Source organism: Chrysoperla carnea, chromosome 1 (genome assembly GCF_905475395.1).
Source record: "Chrysoperla carnea chromosome 1, inChrCarn1.1, whole genome shotgun sequence".
Classification (NCBI taxonomy): domain Eukaryota; kingdom Metazoa; phylum Arthropoda; class Insecta; order Neuroptera; family Chrysopidae; genus Chrysoperla; species Chrysoperla carnea.
The window spans coordinates 67,519,562-67,544,582 of NC_058337.1; the positions used below are offsets into that span (position 1 = coordinate 67,519,562).

General features: G+C 29.5%; 1 protein-coding gene across 1 annotated transcript in view; it reads right to left on the reverse strand.

Annotated features, from left to right (window-relative positions):
- The window catches only part of LOC123305678, a 65,233-nt gene extending 42,510 nt beyond the window's left edge, over nt 1–22,723 (reverse strand). Inside the window, exon 1 of the mRNA XM_044887460.1 lies at nt 22,607–22,723. Within this exon, the coding sequence (XP_044743395.1) occupies nt 22,607–22,676 (70 nt within the window). The 5' untranslated portion in view covers nt 22,677–22,723. The remainder of the gene's footprint in view (nt 1–22,606) is intronic.
- Nucleotides 22,724–25,021: the final 2,298 nt, after the last annotated feature.

The following is a 25,021-nucleotide window of genomic DNA, read 5'->3' on the forward strand; positions in this document are numbered from 1 at the left end:
TAAAAATTCCATGAAAACATTTTCTCAAAGGAATATTCCGATATTGCTTCATGAATTTTAAAAACACAAGAAATCGATTAAATAATAGGATTTGTATTTAGGTATTTGTTTTCTATATTTAACGTGAGTATAATGTTAGATATCTCTATTTTGTTTATGCCACCGTTTTTCGATATTAATTTTATAATAATGTCAAAACCTCATAGTTTTTGATTTGAATTGCAGAAACTGAAATAAGTCCGAAAAATTTGCAGTTTTTAACGGATAACGCAAATAGCACAACTTTTTTTTGCTAACAAAACGTAGTTTCACACTTCCCTAAGGGGTTCAAATAACATACCAAAAAGTAGCTTTACATTGTGTTTTGCAATTTTAGGTGTTTTTTTTTGTAAGATTCTACTGGCGTAACATTGCATAAAAAACCTTTAAGAAAATTAAGTATACTAAAGAAAATTAAATGTAAACTTTCCCTCAAGTAGGATAACGTCCGTTTCGCCATAGATATTTGCAATTTGAACCACTTCTTGTACGATCCACTTTTTCGGTTCTTCAATATTGTTGTTAGTATTCAATTCCGAATGCATAACAACAAAAACGTGGTCATTAGTGACTTAAAAACACAGTAAAACATGCTTAAAAAACAATCAATTTTCTCTTTAATGTAGTTGAAGATGGTAAAAGGTTAATTTGAAAAATTTATTAAATTCCTTTTTACGAAGTTTTAAAATTCCATACTCTACCCCACCCTGTACTTAACATATTGATTGTTGTAGATTTGGAACGGTCATCATTGTTTGAACTATAACGCCATAAATTATATTCAAGCTTCGAACGTAGAAAAGAAAAATACTAAGATATAAACAACTTGAAGAAAAGTAATAATCAAAGTAAAATATGGGACTTAAAAGCATACATCCGTAAGTAAAGCAACCTTCATTGTATATAAATATTATAGTCTAAAATATCAAGATACTATATTGCAACAATATTTATTAAATACAAAAGAACATCCTGTTGGAACGAAAAGGAGATGTATAAGAGGATAGATATAAATACCCAACAGCAAATGATGATCACAAAATAGCTAAGAAGATGAAGAATTATTATATGTAAGGAGTTACAGAAAAAAATTAGATACATAATGATAAACGAGCAAAAATACCAAGAAACAAGTAAAAACAAACAATTGGCTAAGTTAATTGTTAAAATACCATGTATAGACAGTGTTAACGACTGCCTTTAGTACACACAAAGTATCTTACTTCTCACTTCCTCGCTGGATATAGTAATAAACACACAAATTCATACATAATAAATGTAACGTATAAATTTGATATATAAACAATAGGTACCTCACTGTCAAAAAAAATGCCACAGTTAAAACATTCTAAGCGTACTCATCATATGTTATGTTATAATAGCAACACTTAGAATGTTTTAAAACGAGCATTTTTGACATTGAGTATACTTGTATACATACTATATAATGTTTCTAAACTAATTTGTGCCCTCACGTGAAAACAGTCAGGTATACGAAAAAATGTTTCATATAAAAGTTATTTATTTTTTTATAAGGAAAATTTGTTACTTTTAAACTTTTGTGTCCAAAGGTTTACAAGATCCTATTTACCTCATTTACAAACTCAACCTCACTTTTACGTCCTGAATACGCTATAAAAATTATCGTGTTCACAGTGTTAAAAGTTATCGTGTTCACAGACAAACAGACGTACGGACAGACAATCGAAAATGGACTATTAAGGTGATTTATGAACACCAATACTAAAATTTTGTTCGTAGCATCAATATTTTTAAGCGTTACAAACTTGGGACTAAATTTAGTATACTTTGATATATTTCAGGTATTATATATGGTATGAAAGGGAAATGTGAGAGGGATCGCTGAACGAAAACTGTACGAATGCTATAAATGTATATATATATATGTCGGAGCTATATCAAGGTTAGCTTATTATAATAACTCTAATAAAATTTATATATAATACTAATAACTTATAACTTATTTACAAGTTATCTATCAATCATAATTTTCACCGAGTGTAGACAGCGGGTAAAATAACAGGTCTTTTTGGTCACAATTTGGTCTTTTTCAAGGATCTACAGCAAATTTAACAATTAATAACGTTTATCAGCAGAATATTGCGCCTTGAAAAAGACACAATTGAGATCGAAACATTAGCAAATAAAAAAAAATTAAAAACCAAAAAATTGTAAAAGATTTTTTTTAAATACCTTTTAATACTGTTATTTCATCGCTCAGAGTTCTAACGAAATGATTGATGTACGATTGTTCGGTGAAGGGTCTTATTGAATGTATTGAAAACTTCAAAATTTACATCAACACTTCATTTATCAAAAAAAAAGTTAATATTTAAAATACTATTCTCTGTCGGACTATTATTTTTGACGATCCGTCATGGACAAATGTTATGCTAATCATTCTGAGATGATTGAGGCTTAAAGAAAAATAAAATATACACCATATATATGATATTCATAATTATATATAAGAAAATTTATTTTCATTTGTATTTAACAAGTATTTTAAAGCATAGCAAAAATTTTTTCGAAGATTATTTGAGCATTTCGGAAACTAAAAATTTACTTTTGTTGCATTATTTTTTCACCCATAATAAGGAAATAAGAGCGATCATTTTATATTACTCGAAAACGGAGAAATCCGAAATACTAATTTTAATTTTTTATTCTTAAATAAATGATTAGATTCATAATAATAAAACGGTTTTGAATTATGTTTTGCGATATATTTATAGATTTTATGTGATATACGTATATTTTCCCATTTTACCAGACTTTATAACGCCAGTCGTTGTAGACAAACAGATTACCTCTACACATTTATTGTGGAGTATTGACTGCGAATATTATATTTTATTACAAGGTATCTTAAAAGTACATATTTAAATTTTAAACAAATTTGGTTTATTTAAAAAAAATTCAAATTTATGATAAACCTCATATTTTAAATGTCTGGAAGAATAACAGACAAAACAACGCCAGAGATAGTTATCCAATATGATATGATACTGTTTTCTCCAAATATTCCCTAAGAGCTAAGAACGTATTGATATAGGAAATGAAAGGAAGTGTAGCATTACATTATAATTTTTTCGGTTGAAGCTAAAAGGTTCGGTTGAACTCTCCCTATTCAATTTGTGGGGTTGCAACAGGTTGCAACAAAAATATTATATTTCGACATAAAAAAGGGACACACCCCTTCAAATTTTCTCTCTAGCTCAATTGGAATGTGGGCTGGGCAGAGCACAGATGAGGCAAGGCTTAAAAACTTCGAAAAAAACATTGTTCTCCGTAGTTAATGTACATTTGTATTGTTGTCTCAAAAACTCTGTAAATCATGTTTCAGATATGAAACGGATCTATAACATGTCGTCTGTCCTGCTCGTTCACCTTCGATACAGTGCATAAGTCTATTGAAGTCTTTCAGGGAAATGTGACTAAAAAGTAGTCTTCGAAATTTTATTCTCTCAGCAGACTTATGCTGAGTACAAAGAATTTTGTTTTACTATAATTTTTTTTAGTAAAACTACCTTTTTTTGGTAAAACTTTTTTCTCAGTGAGTATTATTAAAGCTGTTCATATCTCATTATTTTCCAAAGCAGTGTTTTGAAATTTACAGGCTTAGATTTTGGTTTTTGCGCCCTATAAAATCACGAGTAAGTTGCAATGAATGCATCAAAAGTAAAACATCATAAAGAAAAAAAATTTCAAAGATTAGTGCATTAATTTCCTAAAATAAGAAGTAATTGTAATGGGTCCGATTTTCAAAATAGCAATTTTCAACATATCTTTACGTTTCTTTAAACACCAGGGCTTTAACACCAATTTGGAGAAGAAGTATACATGTGTTCGTTAAATTTTTTGAAATTAAGTTTGTTTAATAAGGGAAAATCACGTCGGGAAGATTTTGATTTGAGAACAAATTTTTACTTCTTTCAGTAGTGATTTTGGTAGGAGCAAATACTATTTGATTCAAATTGAATTTTTTTCTCAGTAAGATAGTAAATTTATTTTTATTTTTGAAAAGCTACATGTAACCACTTTAACGACTTTTCAAGAAATATTTTTCATTTATTTATAAACATATTTGATGTTTTAAAATAAGGGTCTACGTGTCTATCGTAGCAGTCAGCTTATACGTTTTCACAAAACATATAAATTCTTTCAACACAATAATTCATATAATATTTTTATTTTTATTAAAAGTGTACCACCAATCATAAAAGACTATGTGCCATTTTGAAAATAAAATTATTAATTATTTTCATCACAATATTAATTTTTGTTACACATGGTAAATTTTCATTGTACACGTAATCATTAAAACGTGCATTTGATATTAAAATGGTTTGAAATGTTCTCGGAAAAATGAATAAAGTTTACAGATTAATGCAAGGTGTCTCAGGCAGGGCCGTATTAAACATTTTAGGGGTTCTGGGTCGAAAATTATAGGGGCCCCATGTAAGGACAGACTTTTTATTTACAAATTTAAGAAATCACGTGTAGATAATATGAAAAATTATTTAAATTATATTGAAATAACTCAAACGTAGGTTTCATTGTATGTTAAAATTTGTAAAATTATTTTGACCATCGATTTTTTCAATAAATTTTAGTTTGTATTTATTTTAAGCACTTTGATTTAAGCAGGTTTGGGGATCTACGATTGAAGATTACATGCTCGCTTATTCTATCAGCCATTTGCTGATTTTTTTTTTACATTTGATTTTCGGGGTCCTCTAGAATACTGGGGGGCAATGACCATGGACCCAATCGACCCCGTGCATTAATCCAGCCCTGATCTCAGGAGTAGTTGTAAATACTGAGGACGTTGCATGGATAGTTTTATTCTAAGAAACATATATCCAACTTTTAGGTCTGCGTTTTTGAAATATAGCTAACAAAACTTAAAGAGGAGTAGAAACTACGAAAATATTGACATACGAAGAACCTTCAGCTGGATCTTCATTGGATTCTTCAGCATCTCACCAGTCGTTATACAATATTGTATACCAGGAAATTTCACGTGGTGCTGAACGTTTTAAATGTGGCATCATAATGTGGTCTTGCTTTATGATTTTGGTTTCAAAACAAAAACAAGTATTTTATAATATTTGTATAGCCTCCTTAAACTGTCTGTATATATATGCTTATTACTTATATAAACTGGCCAAGTGTGTATTTAATTCCCACACCAAAGGCTTCGTATCATATGATATGTATTTGCATTATTATTATATTGCTTCAACTGAAATAACTATATATTCTAATATATTTGATATTTTTCGAGGAATATTCGTTTCATTATATTTTAGGTATTATCGGCTTTAATATACAACTAACAGGTGTCTCATAAGATACGCTTAATTTTATTTTAATGAACTAGATTATAGCATGTACATGTTGAGTTTTAATTGGCCAAATTTTTTAAGGCTTTTTCCTTCAAACAAAAACTACACGGCCGCATGCAAACCATTTATTGCCCCCATGTTCCGTCCAGCACCGATTTAAGGTATGTATAAACGCAAGCAACGCCTTCAACGATAGACGTGAAGAAAGGATAAAAAAGTATGAGAAGAAAAATCTTCAAACAATTATTTATATTTTCTATTAGCTTTTTCCGTGGAGTCCCTCTCGTCATATTTGCTTTTTAATTTTAGGTTCAAAGAATATAGTCATAATAATAGAAAAATACTATAAATTTCTTTATAGACAATATTCTTCACTAATCTATTAGCTGGGGCAAAAACCAATAAAGTACTGGGTGAGCTTAAGCGCGATTAATCTACGTAGTATGTAGCATTGTCCGTGTGAGAAATAGTTTATTAAGTTCATAACCTCAAATTTTTAAAATTTTGTCGTTGGTAAAGTGTTTTAAATTTCAAAATTGATGACGTTTACGTGACCGACATCCCGATAAACTAGTGATGAGCGAGGCCAAGATCAAGACCAAAACCATGACCGTATTTGTTTTAAAAATTTAGTATAATGGGCTTAGCATCTATTTGTCTTACTCATTGGTCTTGGTCTTGTAAGTCTTGTTTGGTCTTACATATGATTAATAACAAGATCAAAGTACAACACCAAGTATGCTAGGCAGGGCCAAGACCAATGTGTAAGACATAGAGCAAAGTTCTTACCTTAGTGTGTAAGATAAAGACAGTCAAAATCAACCTGGTTTTGGTCCTGGTTCTCATCACTATAACAAACCTTTCAAGTGATACCCATGTTGATTTTTAGGTTATTTATCTCTTTCCATCCTCCGAAGTGGTTGTTTTTATCAAAGAACATCTATCTTAAATGATTACTCCATATATATTTTGAAACCCCGTAAAAAACCCCTTGGAAAAAACTAGGTTCTTAGCGATTGAATGCTGTTAGATAATTTTCAAAACTAGAAGATTACGAATATTTTAACGCAATTTAAATCAGACGGATGGTATTATGAACAGATTAGTATACGAATTGTCTGTAACTGAGTGTTGATATTTTGAAAAAATATCGATCAAACAGAGATTGGTATTGTCATCGGCTATTGGCTTGGTATAGGACGGAGTGAACGGTAATATTTGGGCAAAATGTCAGTTGAACTACGCTTAATGATAGCCCGACACTAAATTTCTGTTTTACAGTTGAGATCCTGGCCTTTGGTCACTTCGAATCTGTATTTTTTTAAATGTCAATGGACGTTTAATTCAACTCGTGTGTTTATAATGATAATTAAGAATCAGTTTAATTTTATTTTTTGTAAGTATCTAGAAGAAAATCGAAGTCATCTATAGATGAAGAAGAAATCTGCAATATGATAACTAAGAAGAAGGGCAATCTCACTTGGTACGGAACTTTAAACAGAGTTTTCATTATGATGAAAATGACATTGTTCTAGGTTAAATGATGATAGGGTAAGCGAAAGATACAAGGACAATTTCAAGATCACAAGAATGATTTCATACATTGTTCAAAGTAGAAAATTAGTTGGTATAACTTTTTTAGATAAGTACATTTTCTTTTATGTTGTTTATTCAAAAGAAAAATAAAAAGTTTAAATAAAAAAAGTTATCATTAAAAATTAATGAGTGTAAATAATATCCGTTCTATGACGGTGTTTCTTTTACATATACATTCCGTATTTAATTCCTGTATACCGAATTTCATATGACTTCTTCTTTTCACTCTTTATATTTTTTTTCCTAAAATATTTTTAAAATAACTTTAACAAGTGAAAAGAAACAATTGACTGAGTTAATTGTTGAAATACCATGCATAGTCAGTGTTGATTTCTTTATCACATAACACATACAAAAATATATAGACAGTGTTGATGCGCAATTGTTTGTTTTTTGACGTCACGTAAATAACAAAAGATATTCACTTTTAAATAGGCAACACACAATTCCTATATTAATACATACTATAAAATTTGCACCTAATTAACGCTCTCGTGGGTAAACAGTGATGTTTACAAAAAAATGTTTCAAACAAAAGTTTTTTATTTTTTTATAAGGAACATTTTTTACATTTAAACTTTTGATCTATCTCTAACGGTTTACAAGATGGGTCCTACGGACCCAAGACCGAATTGACCTATAATGCTCATTTACGAACTTGACCTCACTTTTTACGTCCTGAGTACGCTGTAAACTCGATATCTTTTTTCGTTTTTGAGTTATCGTGACCACAGACGGACGGACAACTGGAAATGAACTAATTAGGTGATTTTATGAACACCTATGACAAAATTTTTTTCCTAGCATCATTATTTTTAAGCGTTACAAACTTGGGACTAAACTTAATATACTATGTATATTTCATATATGCATGGTATAAAAATGTTAATTTTTTTATAATGAAAATTTAACTAATATACTACTTCTCAAATAGAAAAAATAAGCATAAAACTAGAAAAGTTTTTTTTCTAGGTACTTGAAAATTAAAAACTTTTTTAATACTTTGTACGAGCAGGATATCAATATATAGCCTGTATGACGTACAAGCGTTATGTTCATTATCTCATAATTACCTAAAAGATATACTAAAAAATTTGTATCTCTGGAATTTAAAACAAAAAAGCTCGTTAATATTAGTATTATATATTTATTTTTTTAATTCTTCATTGTTTCTATTGTAGTGCTGTTATAAAAAGGTCGGTTTTATCTTCCTTAGCTAAATTAGGTCATATCGAATTGTTTGTGGACGATCAATATAAGAACTGCCCCTTAGACAACCTACGTAACAGTTGTCAATGTCAATTGCTTAAAAAAGGCTACTGAATGTTTTCATTGTGCATCAATTTTTTCACTTGGATTTCATTTGAAACGTTATCTGAACTTCATTAAATGTTTTTGATGTCTTTTTTTTTGAAGTATTTGGTTTGAAAACTCTAAAATTTGAACTGACGACACATTTTCTAATTTTTGTTTAAAATATGATACTTAAACGCACTCGGGAGGAAAAAAATCTATTTATTTTTAAGATATAAAAAGTGCAAAATTTATCGACAAGAAGAAAAAATAAAATTTGGAGTTTAGGCACAATCTCTGTCTTTTACATATTGTATGGAGAAATGGTCAAGCGCGGCTGAAATTTCTACAATAAATTAAATCCCTAGGATGAACTGTTAAAACTTTTTGAACATTTCAGTACCTAAATAAAGTAAAAGCGTTATGCATTAATTTTAGTTCACTTAGTAAATTCATCAGTTTTTGTGCTGAATAAAACATAAAAAAAGTGGTACGAGAAACTTTCTTTTAATTATAACTAAATTTAAATTTAGTTAATTTTCGTACAAATGACTTGAAACTTTTTTCATTTTCAAGATTTTTTATAGCACTTGAAAATGAAACTTTTTTCATTTTCAAGATTTAGTTATTATTATATGATAACTAATAACTCGGATAGTATTGATGCCACTTTTTGCTTAAATTTCATCGCTCTATAGATTCCTCTTGCCATTTACAACATATATGTGCCACCGCCTAGAAGGGATGGTTACCATCCCCTGGGTAAAAGCATCATTAGGCACCATATAACTTTTGATCTAGAGGATGAGCAAAGCTCAATTCCAAATTTTCAGGTCAATCGAAGCTATAGAAAAGAATTTAAAGGTTTAAGTGTCGTTTACTCGAGTAGTACGAGGTTTTACCAACTCGAATCTATTTTATAAAGCTTTATGATGCCGTTAATTAAAACAAAACGCTTTTCAAACCACATTTTGTTTGGATCAAAAACAGATTTTTACTTGTTTTTTTTTTTTCTTTAGGAACTTTTGACGTAGATTATTACCCCACATTACCTCATCATTGAAAAACCTCACATTACCTCATCATTCCGTTTTCAATAGAACAAAAATGCTATTGATACCCAAATAAAAATATCAACTCATTTCGGGGTCACATTTTATAATTTAATAAGTTTTTACTACATATCAATAGTTACAAAAATAATGCAAATTAACGAGTTTTTAAAAACGATTCGTAAAGTTTATATATAGTTTTTTCATTTATTTTAATTCCTTAGTGTTATTATTTTTCAAGTTTAATGTTAAAGTTCAACAGTTTTTTTCTTCATATATAGCATTCGTAATAATCTCTCAAGTGTGAGTCTAGTTCGAATGTGAGTGCTAGTTCAAAGTGGTTCCGCATCATTAGTCACACTTAGAAATTATAGAAATTATTGTGTGGTTTATAATATTAAACCTAGAAACATTTGAATCCAATTCTCGTAAGTTGAACGTTGTCTTTCACAAGACCCGGGTAATTTTTTATCATAGGATAAGCTCAAAATTGACGGCTATTCGATAAAACGATTGTAATATTATAAATACTTTTTGTAAATTTTTTTAATATTTTGTAGATATTTTTTCAGCCAAATATCTTGAGAACTATTGCTTCTATGGATGTTTTATATACAACCTTTTTTATGTAAAATTAACTCACGAACTTATTTTATATTAACTAAAACTGCAATAAACTAACTTAGTATACGACGTTTACGAGGTATATGAAACAAACCTATTTTCGCGACCTTTGACCTTGTATATTTTTTCTTGCACACATGATACTTCAAAGGACTTTTCAAAGGTTATTTCTTACATCCAAATAAAGATAATCTCAGAGAAATAACTTCACTTGGATTATTTAAGCAGATCGACTATTTTATTTTCTTATTTTTTTGGCCAAACACTTATACAAGTCTCAAAGGTGATGTAATCAGTAATTTTTTAAGCGTGGGCTTGCGGTTATAAATCATAAAAGAAAAACAAAAATGAATACGAAAAAATAAACTAAGCTTTCTTTTTAATTAAAGTTGAAAAGTTGATTAATTTTTTAGTACAATATTCCAAATAAAAGTAAAAACATAAGGATAATAATACAAACATTAAAATATACATAATTAAACATAATTCTGCAAAATGTTAAAATAACAATTCTATATTTAGACGAAGAAACGAAGCACAAAAAATGATCTAAGTCCAAAAAAATGCAGCGGGAGGATTTGGGAATTTCTCGAAAACTCCGAGTGAACAGCGACCCCAAAAACCCCCGTGTAACGAGTTTGGGCCGATTATTTAACAAATATCCCGAAAACTCCACTAGACGACGAGAAACCGTTAACTCTGAGCACCATTTACCTCTGAGACCAATTCTGTCATGATATTCGTGTTCAGCGACCCCAAAAACTTCCGTGTAACAAGATTGAAATCATTTTCACCACTTAATCGAATTGTGAATTTAATATTAATGGTCAATTTATAATGCATATTAATTATGGCAATTGCATATTATTAATTTCTTATAAATCAGATTAGGTCACAAAATTTCCTGACGCTCAAACGAATTGAATGTCGAAAGCCGCATTCAAATCCGATTTTCTACTCAAATTTTTCGAACTTTATTGCTTTGTTTCTTCGTCTAATTATATCCACTACTCCAACAAGTTCTAACTTTATAATAATATTATAGTCTTGTATAAAATAAAATTATACGATATTTAGTAGTTCGTATTTTATCTTAAATTTTTTCAGAAAATAATTTTCAATACTGTTACTTCGTTCAAAACTATTCTGTCTACGATTTATTTTGGACTAAAAGAAAATTGGGGTTCCGAATGCAACAGATTCGGTATTTGACGTGGTATGAATTTTTTTCATTACCCATCTACGTTATTGGGCAAATTTTACCATCATACACCGCACCAGAAACCGAACCCCCAAACAATGTATGAAATTCGACTGTAATATTGTTTTATATAGTACCTACAAATAATGTATATTTTAACCTTTAAAATTGACCTTTTCGTAAAAAAAACGTGGGTTGGCAATGAGGTGGAATTGTTTCATTTATTTATTTATTTATATTTATATTTTGAAAGCAGAAATAATAACAAAATTGATAAAATTCGTAAAATTTTGAACGAAACAAGTCGTGGTGGATATGGCCTTTATAAGTAAGCCTAATGGTTACATGTTTTACTTGTAGCTACATATGATAAGCAAGGATCGCGAACCCAACTTCTGACATTTTTAAAGTATTCAAACTCTAAGCAATTGAGCTATAAGGCCGTGGAATATTATGAATTTTCCATTTCTTCCTGTTATTTTGTAATTATTTTTGTTAATCACCTTTGATAGTCATGGTATAATCTTGTAGAAACCTTTAATGACAAAAAATGGATGGACGCACAGCCAAAAAGTAACTTAAGAAACTACTGAGCGCCATAATTATACTTTACTACTTTTCCCCTCATCGAAAATACTCGTAAGTGGGGCGTTTGTTGAGCGGATAAGCTTTAAATATAAGATTATCAGTGTTATTTTGCGTATAATTTTTGTTAAAAGAATCTAGCTCGTGGTGAAGGTATACATTTTTTATAATGTACAGCATTATTGAAATAAATTTCGGTTTTTGCCCAAAATTCCATGATCAATTTTTTGTATTATATAAATACGTATTTCGACTACCAAGTCGACTATCATCAGAATGAATTAGCTGATCTTCATTACTCTTATTGTGAATTGTACTCGTTGCTAATTTGGTAGCGGGCTGCACATTATCTTCGATAATATTTATAGCATTACTGATACCTCTAAAAGCGTAAAGATATAAATAAGACTTTTGAAATAAATTTTCGGGATGAAAACAAGCACTTTCAACCATAAAGTAAGCAAATTTTATCATTTAATTTAATAAAATATAATAAAGATGTTCTAAAAAAAAAAAAAAAAATTAAGGAATATGACGAAGAAGACTCACTGAGACTGACAAGATAAGAATAATATTGTTATTTATGTTTCAATTATATCATATCATAAGAATTATGAGAAATAGTACATCATGATGTGAAACACAACCCACCTCTTTTGGGGATAAATATAAATCATTCCATTTCTACTTCTACGTACAAAGAAAAGGAAGTTTTGCAATCGCATATCGCATAAGCATCAAGATTTCAACGAAAAAAAGTAATTTTTAACATACCGCTACCCTTTTTGACTAATTTCGGTGTGACGTCTGTTCGTACGCTTGTATGCTTTCATTCACGTACTTATGTCGAAACTATTAGAAATAAAAATTTTTTTGAATACAAATTGAACGCCTTATATTCAATTTACACTCATTTGCTTAGTGTATAGTCAGATTGCAAATAAAAGTATAATTCGTATATTCATCTATGTTAAAACAGATTTAAACAGAAACATGCATGTTGACTATTACGGAATCAATTTTTACTGGTTTATATAAGCGCGCAATGAACTTATATGGCGTAAACTCGATTTTTCAAAATGGAGACTCAACTTTTAAACTGAAGAAGAGATGAATTTAGAAAACATTTGAGAAGAAATATATACATAATTTCATTTTGTATATTCTTATTAATTATAAAAAACTAGCTGCACCCTTTCACGTTTAACAGTTTGTAAAATTTATAAAATTTGACAAACTCCCGATAAAAGAGTTCAGATTGTTCATCCCCACTTCTATTCCACTCCCATATCTCCTTGCGTCGGGGGTTATAGTTATGTAGGTAATGTTCACGTCATGCCCTTTTATTCTATACCTTAATTGGGAATATTTAAAAATAATTGATTATTCATTCCCTCTTCCCCCTCCATAACCCACTTGCGCCGAGGGTAAAAATAGATAAAACCATCCTCTAAGCGGGTTGTATATCGTATAAAAATTTGAGCTGAATCGATGCAGAAATTTTTGAGTTTTTGAAGCGTACACAAACCAACATAACATTTTTATATATAGATATATTATGGCTAATGTTTAATATTAAATATGCAGAACGATACAATACAAGAAATTCCAATTAAAGCTGACATTCTTACAGAGAACTTACTCGAACTCGGAAGTGTTTCGTGAGAACTAAGCGTGATCTTAATTGGTCTTACTCCAGCGTGAATCTATATTATTGTTTTCGAATTTTCTCTTCCTCAGGAGGCTATTTATAAAATACGTCGTTTATCCCAGGAAAAGGAGAAGTACTACTTAGCGTATTGTAGTGGGATATTGAAGAAAGTCTGCAAGGGAAGATGACATGCGTTTTCCTGGCCGATTTTCTATTAATTTTTGTTTTGTATGTTTTTTTTTTATATGTCTAATTATTTATAGAGGAGGAAGTTCTAGTACATATGACGTTATATTTGCAAGAGGTTTGTAGAAAAAGTGATGCGCTGTGACGAGGAGGGAGTTAGAGTTTAAAAAGATGAAATCTTGATGAATGTTTGAGACTCTAATGGAGGGGTATATGACGATGAAAGGCGTATCCCTTTGGTTTGAACCCACAAATACACCCTGCGATTATTGCAAATTTAATTAAATCAATATTTTATATTTCTAGCGTATATCTTCTGATATTTAAATCTTTATACCGTATACCTTCAGTCTTTAAACATCATACTTCTCTTTCTATGGTTGGATGGCCCACTTGATGCAGTAATACTGAATATTTGAATAAATATTTGTTTGTAAATAATAAAATTGTAATTAATTTTACATATAATTTTAAAATTATTTATATAACGCTGTACAAAACCCTGTTGACAGTCGTTATAATTTAGCTTTTAGCATTTTCATTTATATTCTAATAATTTATTTGTATAAATAAATAAAGAAATATCATAAATTATATTTAATTTTCGAAAAACAGCTGAACAGACACCATAAACAAGCCAAAACAACCAAAGTACCAACTGCAGATCTACATTCGAGCTGTCGTATGCATTTCACTTGCTTTCTAGGAACCAGGTCGTTGCAGAAACGAATCCCATCAGCGACAGTTTACCAATTATCAATAATTAATACATTAAAATTGAACGAAGAAGAGTAAATATATTGAGTTAAAATGTCATGACAGCTCTGATATGGAATTGTTTTAATCCCTATCCCTATCCTAATATATTATAAATGTGAAAGCAAGGTTGTTTGTTTGTGAAGCTTTCACACAAAAACTACTTTAATTGAAACTATACAATAATATAGCTCATATATCAGAATAACTAATATAGTTTCGTGGCAAGTTAGAATATATTTAAACTTTTTTTGTGCTGGCTCTTGATCTAAAACTCTGTGTATGGTCAGTTTAAAACATTCGTGTGAGATCTAAAATATTTTCACCATCATTACACAAACGAAGTTATGTATTTAATTCTATGTTTATGTGACTAGGGACTAAATAGGATGTTTCTAATATTAAATACGTGTTGCTATGAGATAAAACCCATTTTTCTGAAGTTGCAGTTGTGATAACGTGCTATTGTAGTAAATATAAAATTACCCAGTATGGTTTGTAATAAAATGAGAATTATTTTTAAAACAAACCGTAATATGATAACTAGGAAGAATGACAACGATATTTTAATATCGATATCATTTGATATTATAATATCGATATTATTATATTGTAACGTCCTAACTTTAATAGATTCGATATAATACAACACCACCAGGCGAATCCCATGAAATTTTACTCCTACAAATACTATGCTTAAATGTTTAAAACATAGTTTCATTAATTATCACACAAAATCAATTTACAATTTTAATTCCAAAATTATAATATTTACAACCAATAACACTAATTCAACAATTACTGTTCACACTGCACTGTTATTTCAACTGTACATAATGACTGCCCGTACAGAACGACTATATCGACTGTTTATTATCCATATTTTAACTGACTTGTTATTTACAGTAACCACTTTGCCGAAAATCAGATGGTGCTTCCCATAACTACACTTTATTATTACAATTTATATTATCATTTTTGTTCACAGTCACTTCGACAACAAACTCGCAAACTAAAAACATCGATATTATCGACATCGACTATTTTCTTTCTTTTATATAAAGATATTCAAATTTTCGATACTTAAATTATGGATATATCGAATATGGATATCGAATATTAATATATTGAATATCAATGTATCCCTCCCCCTTTTGATTGCAATTTCATGCTCCATAAGACACATTTATACCAAATTTTAAAGAAAGAGAGATGTTCGGTAGTTCGTTTTTAAATAATCCCAAAGGTATCTAACATTTTTCCAGGATAAAAAGTGATCATTTGTGTTATAATTAGGAGAGAAAATCCAAACAGCGAAATATTCATACATTTGAGCATTCAAACTTTTACATTATTAATATTAATAGAGCCAAAGAAGAAAAGTATACCGGCTGTGAAAATGTAAATAATGTTTTTCAAGATAATATTCTATAGGAAGTTTTGTTTGAATCATTCGAGAATTTTCTTCAATTTTGATTATCAGTTTGAAGTTCATGACAGAATGTTTTAGAAATGTAGATATGAAACTTATTTCTACAATGTAGGGCATTACAGGCATTACAGCTATACAGGGTGGGTCATTGTAATTTATGCTAGCTAATATCTCGTTTTGTAGTTAACCAATCAAAAAATAAGTTAAACAAATGTTACAGAGTTAGATGGGGGACATCATGTTCTAACATCATATTGGACCTAGTTCTTCGGGTTGCCTTAATTTAGATTCTAAATTCTATCTAAAGTAAGATAGAATAACACTTTCAATTGGAAAATTAGAAAATTAATTTTCTAAAAAACTTACAATTTTTGTTTAGATCATTTTTTCGAAAAACTTTAATTTCGGAAAAAAATGCGATTTAAAAATATAATTATGATTAGATTTAATCGAACGAAAATACGCTTAAAGTATATCGATAATTGTAGTCAAACTCATGGACACATTTGAATGCCCTCTATTGCCCTTGACAACTGTTGGCTAAAGCATTTTCCCGTATTTATCGTGTTTTCTTTCGAGGTCGCATTTCCTCCGAAAGCTGATGATTTTCAAAAAAATTTTTAAGATAAAAAATGTTATTTTTTTTAGTATGAGTATCAACTTCCTAATTTAAAGAAATTTGATTTCTCTTACCGTTTGGGATCTAAATTGGCTATTAAAGAAATCCGAAGAACTAAGTCCAATCTGATGTCAGAACATGATTTCCCCCGTCAAGCACTGGATCTTTTGTCTAAATTATTTTTTAATTAGTTAACTACAAAACCAGCTGTTAGCCTTTATAGATTTAAATGATCCACTCTGTAAAACATAACAGAATATTAGATTATTTTTTGCTAGCTCAAATATTGCTCAACCCTAAAATAAAATTTAATATTAACAAGTGAAAACAAACAATTGACTGAGTTAATTGTTGAAATACCACGTATAGCCAGTGTTCATTTCTTTATCACATTACACATACAAACATGTGACACATACATAACTGATAATCAAGTATAGTACATATTATAAAATTTCCGCCTAATTGGCACCCTCACGGGTAAACAGTGATGTTTACGAAAAAATGTTTCAAACAAAAGTTGTTTAATTTTTGATAAGGAACATTTTTTAAACTTTTGTTCTATCTCTAACGGTTTACAAGATGGGTCTTACGGACCCAAGACCCAATTGACCTATGATGCTCATTTGCGAACTTGACCTCACTTTTTACGTTTCCACAGACGGGCGGACGGACAACCGAAAATGGACTAATTAGGTGATTGTATGAACACCTATGACAAAATTTTTTTCCTAGCATCATTATTTTTAAGCGTTACAAACTTGGGACTAAACTTAATATACTATGTATATTTCATATATACATGGTATAATGAATAATGAATTAAATAAACAATATAATTTAAGGGTAGTAAGGAACTAGTAAGTAAAGTTAGATTACACACACATTTTAATTACACACACAATCTCATTAATATGATTGACATAATGACGGATGAGTGAATTCACTGTCTATGGTGAGGTGAGAAAAGTCCCTTCTGTAAACAAATTAAACAGAGTAATGTAATATTATTTTTGTTAAGTATACCACAACACCACACCTCACCACATCAAATAAAACTTCAATTTTAATTCCCATTGGTTCGACATTGGAAAAACATTTTCATCATGTAGTGAGAAATATATTTACTCAATTATATCTATTACAATGGATTTAGAAATTTCTATGTCCAAGAAGCGACTACAAAAATAGACTTGTGTTTTTGAGCTAAGTTTGTATATATGTTGTACATTTCAAGAAATTTTTCTGATCTTTTACGATTAGATAATTATTGAAAGAAATAAAAAACCATTTTAAACCTAAACTACGTGCTCAATTTGAAATTGAAAACAAAGTGCTTGTGAGGGATCGAAATTTAATTTTCTTATTTAAAAATGAAATTTAAGGAGGCATGATTCAGTTCTAAACTTTGTTTTAAAAAATAATAAAAATTTGTACATATAAACGAAATTACAGTTTAGAAATATTAAACTGACTTTTCAATTATCAGGAAGTTAATTGGATCTATTCACGTAGTTAAAAAATCAATAGAAACCATACTCGTTGAAATCGTCTAGAATTCCGACACATACCTTATAATCACATTACGCACATACATCAATCGTTTTAAGAGTCATATCCGAATCGTCGAATTGAATTCAAAGTTTTGAGTTAGTTTACGGATAGTTTTTGAAAAAAAAATTCTTGAAAAATAAAAATGCAATATTGGATTCTTAGAAAAATGTGTTATTTTTCAATCTCTGAGGGAATTCGCTTAGCTAACGCAGCTCTTGCGATATATAAATATATATATATATATATATATATATATATATATATATATATATATATATATATATTTAGTAGAATCGATGAACATTTGATGAAATTTTCGCAAAATTCCACCATCAGTATAAAAGCAAGCAGGAAATGAAACTTTCTTTGGCAGTTAAAGAATTGAGTCTTTTGAAGACTGGTGCTTTTGAACCTTAGTATCCAAAAAAGTTATCCGAACTTTTCGAACAATCTGTACTTCAGTACTCAATTATATAAACCAATATTTATTTTTTTGATGCTACTGTTGACTAAATAAAGTTTTACAACAATGATAAAACATATGCTTCTGGGACTGTTTCACTCATTCTATACCCACCATTATTGAGTAAAGTTCGATTTTTTTTATTTGAAAATGAAATTCCAATGGGTATTTTATATGTGAATTATTCCTTTTTTCTTTTATCCATCGATATTGATTAGAACAAGAGAAGGAATTTTTTCAAATCGTTTATATAAAAAAATACATACATACATATGTGGGGTAAATCAATTTGTCCTCTGGCAATGTGTAAATTTTCATATGTACTGCATATTTTCATACAATGTACAGTGATATTCGTTCGTTCAAAAAATTCAACTTTCCTTTGGGAAATATAATAAAAAATAATATTTTTTATTGTGCAACTTTATCATCGTCATATTTCAAGGGAGTGTATATATATCATTTTGAGAGACTCGGTAACGTTCAAATCTGGAAAATTTCAGAAAACTCAGAAAATTGCAATATTTTACTTTTAGTTAAGAAAAAAATCCAGTAGGAAGGTTAAGGATGTTCCAGCATGGTATTTGCAGTTTCTATGTTAAAGCAATGGTACAATTTTTTTTTCGACAGAATTTAACGAAAAGTTAAATTTAAGAATTTAATAATGCTTACTATTAATTCCCAAAGTTTCAGAAATTTTGACCGTTTAAAATGGGAAATAATTATGCCAACGTCCCAATTTCGATCAATTTAGGTACGTCAAAATTAATATCTCGAAAGTGAAAACTTTCTCTTCAAAAAGTTCTACTTTTTCTTCAAAATATAATAATATCATAAAAAATAGTTGGAGAGACCGGACATTTTACATGCTTTAAATGGGACATGAACCTCAAAATCGCGAACTTTGTCTTTAAATATCTCGCGATCTAAACGGTCAAAAATTATGAAATTTTAGGAATTCATAAATAAAGCTATTATAAACCCGAGAAAAAAAATTCGGCCAAATCTGTCGAAAAGTGATTTCATGCTGGTACTACCTTAAGTGAAATTAACAAAATTAAAAAACCACCGACAAATTTTTTGGGTACGGAACCCTTAACTTCCATTTGAAAAATATCTAAGAACACTCTCTATTCAATTATCTTTTCCTTTAAAGCCTTTTCCAAACTGAGCCGATTTGTAAAATCATCGCCAATTTTTAGTTTTTTCGGGCACGGAACCCTAAATTCGCACTTGATACATAGCCAAGAACGCTCATCATTAAATTATCTTTCAAACAAAATTTAAAAAATCGGTTCATCCGTTTAAGCACTCCGATGCAACAGACAGACAGATACACACACATAGCGGTCAAACCCCAAGTAAGGAAATTCCATACACATGTCGTAAGACGAAAAAATGAAAAAGTAAAAAAAATTAACTTTCGGTAGGAAATTAAAAATTTTATGTTTTGATTGTTCCTTCACCCCTTGTTTATTAACCGATTTTTCTCACTTACTTTGTAGCCCCTAGAGCGAAGATTTTAGAAAGGACTAACTTTCAGTCAGGTCATTTTTTGTATAAGAACGTCCCGGACGAAATATCGAGTATAATATAATTAAATGGGTCAATAGTTTCTGGCTCTATTCAAAGAACAAATTTCTAATCTGTCTATCCCTTGCCATGATAGACATCTCTTTTCGGTTATGAAATAGTGTCGACTTTTCAATGACGGAGCATTGTTAAAATAAGGTTTAAATCATATGACCCTCTTCAAACTTCCGTGATTAAAAAGGAGATGAGAATGGAAATGAGGACACCCTGTATTAAAAGTTTTAACAAAAAAGAAACGATATCCATTTTTCACAATTATTTGGTGAAATCGGATATTTAATTTGAACATTTGATACATCATCGGTACAAAAATAGTAGCTCCATTTCCTTAGGAGGAAATTGGATGAACAAAGTTCATTAATTTAATAACGGGGAAGAGGGAAAATCAAAATTTTCCAAGACCCGTAAAAGAGAACACCCCGGTTTAGAGAATTAAGAAGTTTTCCAACAGGAGATACATCATGTTTTTTGGGATTTTTGAAAAAACCCAACCTAATAGTTATGCATCTTTGGTCATTTGGGGAAGGTGTTTGACTCGTTCAGAGTCAAATAGAAAATGCAGCTCGCACAAGCGAGTTAAATAATAGTTTCAGAGATAGTTTTATTCAAAATATTATGCATGAAACATAACTTTCTCAAGTTTTTGAGTTTCTAAGTTAATAAACCCATATACATATTCCATAAATCCAATTGCCTGTATTGTAAGGAAATGGTAAAAACCTGTCTGCTCAACCAGTATTTTCAGATTTTCTGAAACGGAGGAGCCGTGTCGTTGTATTATACCTATGCAATGCATCTTTAATTTTCATTTTTCCAATCTGGTGACACAGTGCTCAACATAGAAGCATAAGTAGTTGCCTGAATAGCAAAGAAAACATAATCTGATTCACGAAAACGGATCTCTAAAAGGATTACCTCTTCATCGATATTGAGTGGTAGCTGGAAATACAAAACGATTGTAGTAAGCACCTACTAAAATATTGAGTTAACATCGTAATAAATGAACTTCACTGTACGTTATTTGCAGTCTTGTGTACACATTTTAGCGAAAATTGATTGAAACGTACCTACATGGAAAACCAATATTTTTCTTTACTATGCTATGCAAAATTATTAAATTAGAGTTAGAGTGCATTTGATAGAGAATAGAAAAAACAATGTAACGAACGCTAAATGTTTTCCATTTTGTTTATCAAATTGTAAAATTTCCCTTTCTTAAATATTATTTTTCTCATTTTACAAAATCCTCCACACAAAGGGATTTGTTCTTATAGAAAATTTGAAAAATTATTTTATTGTAGAAATTGTTTTATGGTTTATGTACTTTTTATAGTTCTAAGAAATAATAATCGCCCGAACAAAAGTCCGACACACCACAAGCCAATAATGCATATCAAATGTTTTCGATTTTTTCACCGAAAGTGATATTTTGTAGGAATATATACTACAAGGTGGTGGTAGACCTGAGTATTTCGTTTTTTCCCTTCTGCCTCGGAGGGTCTGAAAAATAAGGACATTGTTATTGACTTAATTTGGAAGAGATTAAGGAGAGGACCGTGCGGGATGAAAATTTCCTACTCTGGTTTCCATAACAAAAATGAATGAATTAATGACAGAATCGAGCATCTGAAAGCAATAAGACTAAGGGTTTCAAATGGCCAAATAAATGGATTATAGATATGATTTTGTAAGGAAACATGGAAATCTTCCGCTTGTTTCTAGTATCTGCTATAAAGTCTGCGATAGATTGACTATAATCACGATATCATCTCACATTCTTTTCATTGGCAGAAATTAAAACAACGTGGAAGACGTTAAATTTTCTTACGATAACACATCGCCTTATTTCAAACCTTTGATTCTAGCATAGTTTAATCTGATTCTAAAAGAATTTCTGTCCACTTAAGTCAACACTTATGTACCTTTAATACCCCAATGTGGCTGTGGCTAAGAATTCCTTATTCATCATCATCATTACAAAAAAGAGTGTTGAATCCAAAGTACATGAACTACGATTTTCAGTCATAATTCTGCTTTTTTAATACCGGCTATTAAAAAATTTCCTAAGTGAGTCATTTTCTTGATCTCGTATCTCAAGATCGTTTCGGTCCTGCATCGTTCGCTGTTGTTGTAAGATTGAGGTTTGCTTTAAAGACCAACGTCACAAATCAGATGGATATATCCAGTGACGTCAGTTAACTATTTGTAACAAATGGTATACATTGCTGCAGCTGGAATGTTTTAAAAATAAATAAAGTAGTTAAGATGAAAGCCACCGTGAAGACTACACTATTTACAAATTTTGGAATATTTGGCTCGAAATAAGGAAGCTAAAATGCTTGTACTTAACGATAGTATGTTTGTTGTTATTTTGCAATTACGAAAATCGATCTATTTTGCGACGAAATATTTCTAACACAAATTAAAAATTCAAAAATTGGATGTATTTTCGCATGACTTCAAACTTATTTCTCTCTTGAACCCACACCCACCTAAATATTAAGAAAAACAAAGTTCTAAAAAAGCAAACATTTTTCTTAATAGAAAATATTTGTTTCAAATGAAAATGTATATACACAAAGAAAATTACCTGAATTTTTTCCACCAGGTCCTCCGGCACCAGTGGCTAAGTTTTTTAACGAATTCAATATTCCACTCATAAGTGACACATTTTATTTACAAAGAAAAAAACCAGAACTTTCACTATACATTGCATTTAAATTTTGGTATTAAATTTATTTAATTTTTAGTTTCTAATTTTTAAAAGTAGTCGAAAAATAACCATTTTTTATTTTTTACGTCATATTTAAAAACAAACAACAACAAAAAAAACTTTTCTATTAAAAATTACGTAAAACGATCCAATGTGGACCCCCCTCCGATAACATGTGGTTTGATTAATATAAATATTATTAGTATAATATGTAATCTATTTTAATATTGAAAACATATATCCGGTTAATCAATTTATTAGCTGATAATATAGGTAATTTTTTTTTCTATAAATAAACAAGTATCGTGAGTATTAAACTTTAAAAATAGCTCTTAAACAGAGACCGGAGTTTATGACATTATAAGATTTATTTATTTATATAGTTTTTGAAATTGCCAATTCATTACTTGTTTGATTATTGCTTAATAATCAACTGCCACTGTATAAAATAAATTCCAAAAATTTGAAAATATTTCAAAAACACAGAAACAAAAATTTTCTTTAATTCAGGGTTGATATTTTCCACTGTACGAAAAAATTATTTCCCGCCACAATTAAAAAAACAAAAAAAAATTTAACTAATAACGTACCGTGTGTATTTAAGATAAAAATAAATAAAAATATGAATTAGAAAAGGATAACAATAATAATAAATTTGATTGATTTTGTAGTATAAAAAATTATAAAATTTAAAATGTTGGTTAAAGTGTTGTCAGGATGGCATTTCAGGAACTACTACCAATATTATTGAGAAAATGTAATCATCAGCGCAATCAGCAGTGTGTGTGCTTTGTACATACAACCGACGACGTATATGTTCGGTTTTGTTCAGTTATGTGTTGTTTATAGAGTTGTGCTGCGCTATTTTCATGAATCAAATGTGTTTAGTTGTGGAAAATTCGTAATATAAGTAGAGATAGCCTTATATATGTACATATATACATGTATTTTCTTTTCATCTTTACCATTATACAATTCAATACGCATGCGTTTTATTTACAACAATTTACGACACAATCATGTAGAATACAGTTTTGGGTGTTGTTTTTCGAGCAAACGTTATGATATTTAGAAAAATATGATTATTGAACCGAAGCAAAATAATCAAAAAACCTTCTGGAAACATCTCCTGTTAACAAAATTGAAAGACAAACTTCAAAAATAATAAACCTTTTTCCCATTTTTTTAAATGATAGTAAATGTTTCGATGAAAGGGCTAATTCCCCCCCCCCCCCCCCCCGATTTTTCTTGAGCCATATGACCGAAGAAAAAAATAATGAAAATCATTATAATTCAAATTGGCGAAAGCAATTCGGAAATATCGAAGGCACTGGTCAAATATCGTGACTTTTTAACAATTTTTTTCAAAGTGTTTTATTGTTAAAAATCCGTAATTTTCGAGTTACAGGTTCTACTCTGTTAATAAAAAATTAGCAAAAATCATTTCAATTTTTCATGAAAAAGGTCTAATGAATTTTTTCTAAATGAACAAATTGATCATCATATACCCTATAAACTATGGGATCTTATTTATTCTCATCTGCCTCCAAAGGACTCTGAGAAATAAATGCGTGAAATTGTGTAAAATTCATTTACATGTTCACAAAAGAAAAATAGTTTTATTTGTATAAGATTTTATCGCAAAGTATTGGATAAGAATCTATTCATCTAAGCAAATGTGATAATTTTCCATGTTATTATTGTTTCTATCAATCAAAAAATCTAAGGTCAAATCGTGAGTAGGTCGATTATGTCTGGGCAGAAATATTGTAACGATTATTGCGAATAGGTAACTATGATTAATTTCTTACATGGAGACGATAAAATCATTTGGAAATAATTCTTTCTTTACTGAAAAGTTAGTTTTTTTTACCTAAATAAAACCCAAAACTATACGGTGATAATCATGGAAATGAAAAATTGAAAAAATTTTTGATCACATACTTATTCACAAATCACAAATACTTATTACACAATTAACGGATTTACTTTACTCTACAACACCATTCATGATACACAAAACTATGTTCTACAATAGAAAACATACCGTATTGATTATAATATAGCAAAATGAAGAGCCGGGTTTAAACAGGGACGACAGACATTTGCCTAGGAATCCCCATTATCCGTCAGCACACACACGCCACGCTAGTCCATTATATATTGTACTATATTTATATACAAGTATGATACATACAAAGGCTTCGTTCACATTTGTAAGGTTATTTTAATAAGTTAGATGCGTAAACTTAAAGACGACATTCTTTGAACAATGTTAAATATTCCTTGGAA